General features: G+C 43.4%; 1 protein-coding gene across 1 annotated transcript; it reads right to left on the bottom strand.

Annotated features, from left to right (window-relative positions):
- Positions 1 to 7,801: 7,801 nt before the first annotated feature.
- Positions 7,802 to 8,548, bottom strand: LOC143850630 (uncharacterized). Its single transcript, XM_077359856.1, has one exon. It carries the CDS (start codon positions 8,546 to 8,548, stop codon positions 7,802 to 7,804), a length of 747 nt encoding a protein of 248 aa, XP_077215971.1.
- Positions 8,549 to 9,183: the final 635 nt, after the last annotated feature.

Consider the following 9,183-nt stretch of genomic DNA (forward strand, 5'->3'; position numbering starts at 1 on the left):
TGTCTTTTAGCCGCAAGAAATGACGCTTCGATTTTCGACGGTTTTCTCGAATTCCCCAACCGGGGCCACGTGTGTACGTCCCATCCAATTGGAAAGGGAGGGAGGTTGATCGACAGGTGTCAAAACCCTAGCTTTTAAGACTTTTTAGGGATTGTTTCGCCTTATTTCTTCATCTTCTTTGGGTGAAGAGGGCTTTTCTCTGCGGCGATTTTGTCCGGCTGTAGACACCCCCATTTTGCTACACTTTAAAAAGTAAAAGATTCGGTAGTTTGTCAAATCTCGAGTCCATATTTCGCAATAGATTAGGCATCCATGCATTCTAGGGTAGATTTCATCTCATTTTGGGTGTTTGGAAGTTGATTCGCAATCCTAAAGGTTTCTAGGATGTTCCAATGGTATATGGAAGATGAAAGTTCAAGTTTCTAAGCAAGTGAAAAAACCTGCTATTTTTAGAATTTTCAGGGTTACCCTCATTTTTGCCCATTTTTCCACTCCAGGGGTATTTTGGTCATTTCCAATATGTTTCATTTGACCTCTAGGGTGTGTTTAAGGAATTTTAGATCATTTCATGAATTTTGAAAAGCCTGCTAAATTTAGAGTTTCTCAGGGTTTCGCTTGACTTGAAAATTTTATGTGTCAAGGGCATTTTGGGTATTTTCAGGGGGTACCAAGTGATCCTGTTTGATATTGCCCACCAAAATGACTGAATTTTAAAAGTTTTTACTTTTGAAGTTTGACCACTTGACCACAAAGACTTTCCATTTTTAACTTTCCCCTTTAAGGGGTGAACCAATTTGAGGGTATTTTGGTCGCATTTGGATGTGTAATGGTCGAATAGGGGTATTTTGGTCCGAAAAATTATCTTTTTCTAAAGGGGATGGTTCGACCATATATCGATGGTGCACCATAAATGTCATATGGGTTGGGTTCATTAATAAAAAAAATTTAATTTAAAGGATTTTATTGAATTTTCATTTAAAAAGAACCCAAAATACATGTCATAAGGCCCATTGGGCTGAAGCCCACAAGGTGGGGGTCCATGTCGATCAGCCACATAAGTGGGCGCCCCACATGAGGAGGTCACATACAAAAATGTCTAACATGTGATGAGGTGGTTGGTGACATCATATTTATTTTGAAAAAATAATAACGAAATGAAGAGTTACAATTAGAAAGAGCTTGTATGATCAAGTTACTAAAATAGCCATAACTTTTTATCTTCTCGTCAAACAAATTTGCAATTATACTTGTTTCGAACATCTTGAAAATATCTACAACGTTCTAGTTTATGACGTTTCCTGAATCAGCCTCTAAATTTGTCAAAAATGAGCTCAAATATCGCGCAGCCATTTTTGGACGAAAATCATTCATAAAAGCTAGTTTTCTATGTGAGAAGGCTTCTAGATTGATCTTGAAGGATCTCCATTGTGTAATTTAGCATTGCTTAGCTTGCAAGAAACAAGGTTTAGAAACAAATTCAATATGAAAATCAAAGAATGAGAAAGTCAAAGAACAAATTGAAAACTAACTAAAGGTAGGAGTCCTCACATTGGAAACTTCCAAATCCAATCTAACCTTAACTTTTTCTATAAAAACAAAGCAAGCACAACCTATATCCAATGATTACTTACCCTGGAGACAAGGAGAGCTAGCAAGGTTGGTCTTCTGAAACCCTCTTTCATGTAGTTGAAACTAGAAGCATGCTAGGATTGAATTTGTGATTTTCTTTGAAAAGCTACGAAGATGAAATTGTTTGCATGTGAAATTTTGAGGAGATGAGATCAGGTTTAGATTATTTCATAATCTAAAATTTTTTCTGGAAAATCTATTTTTTAATATTAAAATCTAATTTTTGAAATTAAGAGGGTTTAAATCCACTTTATAAAGCAACTTTAATAAGTCTTTGAAATTTCTTGAATTTTTCAATCTCTGAATCTTTTTTGTATTAAAGACCATAGAAATTTGGAATTTTCAGAAATGTTGACTTCGTTTTGACCACGATTTGATCTTTTGAACTTTAGCCTCAAAGGGGTAAAATTCCAAAGATCGAATTTAAAAAGATGTCAAAACATATAAAAAATCAATGAAAATTTAAACATAATAGAATTTTAGGTTTTGGAACAGTACGAAGTTTTTGAAGAATTTTGGATTTAATTTAAGGGGCTTAAAACTTTATTAATCGTAGGAGTATTTTTGGAAAAAACTAATTTTTAAAAAATATATAGAGTTTTCAGAGATGAAATTTGGATAAAAAGTAACTAAGACTTAATCTAATCTCCTGTGAATGTTTCAAGATTTTTGGTTGCTATTAGATACTTGTTTATGCTTTTTTATGCCAAATCAAGCATGCCATTTTAAATCGGAACAAATAGTAAATTGCAATGAAAAATTCTAGAAATATTTATTAAGAGTTAATTCTGGAATTACATATTTTCATGAAGTTTGGATTCATTTGGGCCAGATTTACTATGTGTTTCTGTGTAAATTCATAATCCGGACAAATACTTTTAAAAATAATAATTGATAGTAAATCATCTTTAAAATTCCTAAAACTTTTACAGTAATAATCTCTGGTCCACAGAAATCTACTGTAACAATTTGAACTTATTTAGATTAGATTTGCTATGAGTTACTGTGTAAATCTATAATCTGGACATAACTCTTCAATGTTGGAAAACTTATAGTAAACCATATTTAAAATCCATGAAAATTTTACAGTAATCTTCTCTAGTCAAGAGAAAGCTACTGTAATAATTTTAGCTTAATCCGATTAGATTTGCTATACGTTTATGTGTAAATCTATAATCTGAACTGAAATTGTAAAATCCTTAAATAAATTCGAATTGTTATAAAAATTTTCAGAGAATTCTAATGCTCTATCATGTATTCAATCTTTAAACTATTGAAATAGAAACTTTAGGAGTCATTGATTTCTTTTGCTAATTTGCAATGCTATGATAGTTTAATCGCCAAGATTGCGTTCATAATCGTATCTTAATTGCAATCAATCCTTAGTAATTTGAGCATTTAAATTATAGTATGTTTTTGGCTCCGAGGTCCACTGTCCACGAAATCCTGAGAAATATGCTAGACAATAACATACTATAACTTACGTGTTAAATTATGCTATGCCAGGGTGGACAGTACGATTCCCTTTCATGAATGCAACTCAAGGCTGAAACTTGCCAATAATAGAGCCTTTGGTATTCCTTAGATGTTAGGAATCGAAAATTTTTGAAAAATTAAAAATCATTAACTTAATAAATTAAGATCATTTGATCCATGCTTTTGGAACCGTCGGCTAACGGTATCACTTCGTAGGAACCTTTAGAACCAATTAGGAACATTTACGTCATGTCCTAGGTTTTAGGATATCCTAGAGTTAAGAGGTTCAGCCTCATTACGACTGATTGCTATTATTAGCAATTGAGTCATAGATCTAGTTACACTAGTTACCCATTTTTCTCATTGGACAAGCCTAGTTACCTAGGATGTAGGTTCACTTGCATTAGTCTAAGAGATGTCATGCACTTAGAAAGGACAATATAACATCTTAGATGGAGTCCTATGATAATAAAATCTACTCAACTTAAACTAAATAATCTCTCTTAAACTGTTGAAACAGTCATTCCAGTCCAGATTGGTGTCCTAGATGTCTTAGGCATGTAGCTTAGTTCAGGCACCGAACTACGATCGAATCTGATTCTAGTGAGGCTTGGATACGTAGACAGCTTTGGATGCTTTGAAAGGCATACCGAGCACGAGTCGGCCCACCACAAATGGTGGGGTTTTGTATATTAGTTTTTTCTAAATTCTTAACTAAATTAATTAAAATATATAAGATTTCCCTCAAATTAGATTTTTAGGAGATCATTTACTTAGATTGAATCCAAACAAATTAAGAAAATCAAGATACACATTAGGGAATACATTGAAATTAGATTTTAGGATACATGTCACATAGTTCGCACATTAATAAAGAGTTAAATGAGCCATTTAAAATAAATTCAAGAGAGTTAACTTTTGTATTTGAAGACCGGATTATCGGGCAAGAATGGTGCTTGTGGTGGTAACTCCCCATACCTTCCATTCTCGTAAACAGGTAACGAATCTAGATTTCTGGTCATTTACGGGTCCTAGATCTCTCATCTAGGTGGCGACTCTGTCATTCTCTTTTGCGTGAAGCTCGGATTGCTTTAGTGATCCCAAGTTCACGGAAAGGACGATTTAAATGAATAATAAAAGGCACATGCAAACCGCGTGGGTACGAGAGATCAAGAGAGAGGGAGGCTGGCAGCGCCGCCCCTCTCGCGGGATCGGGTCCTACATTGGTGTCCGATCTTCGTCAACTCTTCTCTGGTTTTTGTCCCTCTTCATTATTCGCACCGGTGAGTTCCGTGCCTTTTGTTTCAGCTGATTTCTAATTATTTTACGATGTCTTATGCAAGCGGTTCTCAAACTCCATCTAATGAGTCGGTAGAAGTAGTGGAGAGGGGCCCGCCGAGAAAAAGGAGGCGGTTGGTAAAAGGCGGGGGTGGCGGTTCTTGAGATGAACAGATACCCAGGGAGTTGGAAGATAGTCCTGGGGCTTCTGGTTCGTCAGCGGGGGCTGCTCCCTCTAAACCCCTCGCTCAATTTCTTCTACTCGCGAGGCGGAGATTAGGGATATCAGGTCCGGTGCTATCATCCGCCCTGGTCAGGTGGCGTCGTGCAAGAGTTTCTTAGAGAAGGGGCGGCGGAGAGGATTAGAAAGGAGTATCACATTCCTGATGATTACGGGATTAGGGTCCCTTCTTCTCGGGATGAGGTGTGTGAGGGTGTTACGGAGGAGGAGGTGGCTTTTTATGTGGAGGCTTTTAGGGCAGGGGTTAGATTCAGCCTACCCTCCCTCTGTTTAGGAGTTGCGTTGCCCTTAGCCCTTTGGTAAAGGGCGAGGACAGCTGGTTGTACCTGACCCAGCGTCCTCAGGTGAAGATTGCGGCGAACTTGCCTTCTTCCATTAAGAAGTGGAAAGAGGAGTATGTGTTCATAATCCCTCCGTCGGATGCGGGTTGGGGCTTCCCTAGGTCCTGGAGGCGCTCCGTCGAGTGGCGAAGGAAGTCCACCCCCAACGAGTCTGATTATAGCAAGTTTGATCTGGAGAAGCTTGCCTCTGGGGAGGCTATTGATGTTTCCGAGTTTAGATGGGAGGGGAATTTGAGAAGGTATGGTATGCTTGGTGCTATGGAGAGGAGGGCCCGCTGGATGGGTGAGGAAGTGGGTGAGAGTTCCGCCAGTCATCGTGGTGAGCCCCTTTCCTTGCTAATAATTTCTCTAGGTTTTTCCTTCTTTGGTGTTCTTTCCTGAGCTGTTTTTTTATTGTTTGGTGACAGGTATGTCTTCTTCCAATGATATCGCTAAAGGGAAGGGGGGTCATGGTGGAGGCGACGAGGGGTCCATCTGGTCGGCCGAAGATTCCTTCCGGCTTCATGGCCGCGGCTAGGAAAGACCAGTCGGTGGCCAGGCTTCCCCAGCCCGCGCCATCTAGCTCCTTCGGCCGCTCGGTTGGGGTAAAAGATATGACAAGATCTCCTTCTAAGGAGTTGGAGCCTCCTGCCAAGAGGGTCATTCCGCCTTGCACCACTCAAGGTAAAACCGGTCGGTCTGTCCGTGCTCCGACCGCACCTGTAGAGGACATGCCCAGTCGGCTGGAGGGGTCGGCCATGACCAAGTTGCTCTTGGACAGAATGGAGGTTCCGACGCATTGTTACCAGGTGCAAGGAGAAGTGTTGAAGCCGGAGTGGAAGATTGGTGTTGAGGACGGTGTCCTTTCGAATCCACGGGTTGGGGTGGAGCTGGGGTTGATGACTGCCCTTCCTGGTGATGAGGCCGAGTTGGAGAACTTCCCCCGTCGGGTGTTGGGGGCCCGGTACCTTCATTCTATATCCTGCGTGAGTATTGCGTGGTTGACTTTTGTTTCTTCTGTTGTCTTGAGATTGCATGTGGTGAATTGCTAATGGTCCCTTTGTGGTGAGACTCTGGAGGCTCAGAGTTATGCCAGGAAGATGCTGCAGTACATGATCGATGATGAGTACTAGATGGGTGCTTTTGAAGAGCGCATCCGAAAGCTGAACGAGGATCTCGAGAAGGCCCAAGCCGAGAAGGCGGCACTTGATGACATTGTCAAGAACCTTCAGGGGCAGCTCCAGATGTCTGAGCAGGGGAGGGACCGGGCGGAGAATAACCTATTGGTGGATCGACTGACGCATGCTGAGGAGCTGGTAAAAGTACAAAAGGAATAGCGAGATTCTGAGGAGTTCTTCAGGGCCGCAACTGCTTTTAGCGTCGATGTTGAGATAGAGGCTTTTATCGAATGCCGGCAGCACATTCATGACGTCGATCCCTCTTTCCCTCTGGAGAAGCTGTTGCATGATGCCGAGGAGACTGTCCCGGAGGACCTCCCCCAGGGGGCGGCAGATGCCGGGGAACCGGTTAAGGATCTGGTGGCTGCTCCAAACGTCTCTAATGATGCTGAGGCTTCCGCAGGAGGACAGTAAGGTGGTGAGTGCAGCCACTTTTGAATTTTTTGCGAACCTTGTTTCTTTAAGGCCTTGTTTGAGGTCGTTGTTCACTCTTTGAACTCTATTTTTTTTTTTGTGAGAACCTGGAAAGAAAGGTTCACTTGTTTCCTGCATATTTTACTTGACACTGTATAGAGTGGTTGAGCCATTTTGCAAGTTTCTTCTTGATGGAACATTTTTTTATTTCTAATTTCGTCGGCAAGAATACCTCTAGTGCGCCCTCGCGGGGCGTCACCTTAGGGCATCTTGTTTGTAGAAGGGCCGTCTTCCTCTCGACTGATCAGCTCGGAGTTGATGGGCCCTGCCTGCCCTTTTAAAAAGGACAGGTCTCTTTTTTCTTTTTCTTTTCATGGGGAACGTTTTAGGGTATTTTTGGGGGGATCAACCCAGATGTTACCTCTGTCTCACTCCCTGTGTTCTTTCGGTCTCGCTTACATCACGGACCGGAAAGTGGAGATGCGCATAGTTTAGGAGGAAATACAATTTCATTGATCGCAAAAGGAAATACATAGCTTTGTGCTACAAATAACAAACAAAACACATGCAACAATTTAAAAGAAAACACGGTTCTTACCCTTCCTTCTTACTGATAAAACTTTTGGAGGTTGTCCATGTTCTAGCTTCGAGGGACTGGGGTTCCGTTGAGGTGTTCAAGTTGGTAGGCTCCGGGGCGGAGCGCTCGAGCGACCTTGTAGGGTCCCTCCCATTTTGGCGCGAGCTTTTTGGAGTTTTGGGGGTCGGATACCTTTGCTCGCCGTAATACCAGATCCCCAGGTTTTACAGAGCGCTTTTTCACGCGGGAGTTGTAGTATCGCGCCACCTTTTGTTGGTAGGAGGCGATCCGGAGACAGGCCTGCTCTCTTTTTTTTCAGGACAAGGTCGAGAGTGTTCTGGAGGAGCTCAGAATTTTCATGCTTGTCATAGTTTTCTGTGCGGAAAGTGGAGAGGGCCAATTTCTACTGGGATGACCGCTTCGACCCCAAAGGTTAAGCTGAAGGGAGATTCCCCTGTCGCGGCCCGCGGTGTTGTCCGGTAGGCCCAGAGGACGCTAGGGAGCGCCTCCGCCCAGCACTTCCCTGCTTCTTCCAACCGCTTTTTGAGACTCTGGAGTAAGATCCTGTTGGTTACCTCTACTTGTCCGTTGGCCTGAGGGTATGCTACGGAGGCGAACCGGTGTTCAATGCTCAGATTATCACAGAACTTGCAAAATTCAGCACTTGCGAACTGGGGTCCATTGTCCGTTACAAGCACTTTGGGATGCCGAAGCGACAGACCACGTCATGATAGAAAAAAAATTTTGTTGCCTTAGAGTTTGGTCTTGCCACAGCTTTAACCTCGACCCACTTGGTGAAATAATCGATGGCCACATATAGCAATGTATGCCCTCCTGGGGCTTTTGGGAATGGGCCGAGCAAGTCCATGCCCCACATGGTGAAGGGCAGCAGCCCTGCTACTGAGGTGTAGGGGATGGCCGGCAGACGGGGGGTGGTGGCAAATCTCTGGCATGGGCCGCACTTTTTGACGAATTCCAGGGCGTCTCTGAGGATCGTAGGCCAAAAATAGCCGTGTCTTATGATTTTCTGGGCTAGAGTCCTTCTGCCTCCGTGGTCTCCGCAGATCCCCTCGTGTACCTCCCGTAGCGCATATTCTGACTCAAAGGGTACCAGGCATCGGAGGTATGGCCAAGTGTACGACCGTTTGTATAACTTGGATCCGTGGAGTACGCAGTGGGCGGCCTTCGCGATTAGTCGCTGGGCTTCCAGTTTGTCCTCGAGTAATATCCCGTTTTTCAGGTACCGTACTATGGGATCCATCCAGTTTGGCCCCGCCGGGATTTCCAAGACTTGCATTTCATCAATGCTGTGGTGAAGCAGTATCTCTGTGTACACAGAACCAAAGTTATGGGTCTCTTTAGAGGCCATTTTGGAGCGGACGTCCGCGTGACCATTCATGCCTCGTGGCACCTGGAGAATTTTGACTTCCCCCATTCCTTTCAGCCTCTCCCTTACCTTCTGGAGGTATCTTTTCATCCTGAGCTCTTTGGCCTCTTACGTCCCGTTTACTTGTTCGACCACCAGTTGTAAATCACTGTAGATTTTTAATTTCTTATTGCCCAGTTCCGTGGCTAGACTCAGTCCTACTAATAAGGCCTCGTATTCAGCCTCGTTATTGGAGGCTTTGAAGTCTAGTCGTATGGCGTACTCTGCTATGAATCCATCCGGGCCCTGGAGGACCACTCATGCCCCGCACCCTCTTTTACTCGCTGACCCGTCCACGTGCAGGGTCCAGCGGACCTCGTTGTCATCTTCAGGTAATCTGGGCCCATCACGTTTGTCTCCATGGACCGTTGGCTCTGCCGGGGCCCCGGTTTCGTCCATCACCATTGGTTTCGTGGTGGGGGTGAAGAATTCCACTATAAAATCTGCAAGGACTTGGGATTTGATGGCCGGCCTCGGTCGGACCTGTATGTCAAATTCTCCCAACTCGACGGCCCAACTTACCATTCTTCTCGAGGTCTCCGGCTTTTGTAGAATTTTTCTGAGGGGTTAGTCAGTTAGAAGTATTATGGGGTGGGCCTAGAAGTAGGGGCGAAGCTTTCAAGCGGCGGTGATGACGGTGAGGG

Source organism: Tasmannia lanceolata, unplaced genomic scaffold (assembly GCF_043159265.1).
Source record: "Tasmannia lanceolata isolate RefF3 unplaced genomic scaffold, GAP_Taslan_0.1 ptg000018l, whole genome shotgun sequence".
NCBI lineage: Eukaryota > Viridiplantae > Streptophyta > Magnoliopsida > Canellales > Winteraceae > Tasmannia > Tasmannia lanceolata.

Coding starts and splice junctions, on each gene's coding strand:
- LOC143850630 (XM_077359856.1), bottom strand. CDS start 8,548: ATGGGGGAAGTCAAAATTCTCCAGGTGCCACGAGGCATGAATGGTCAC.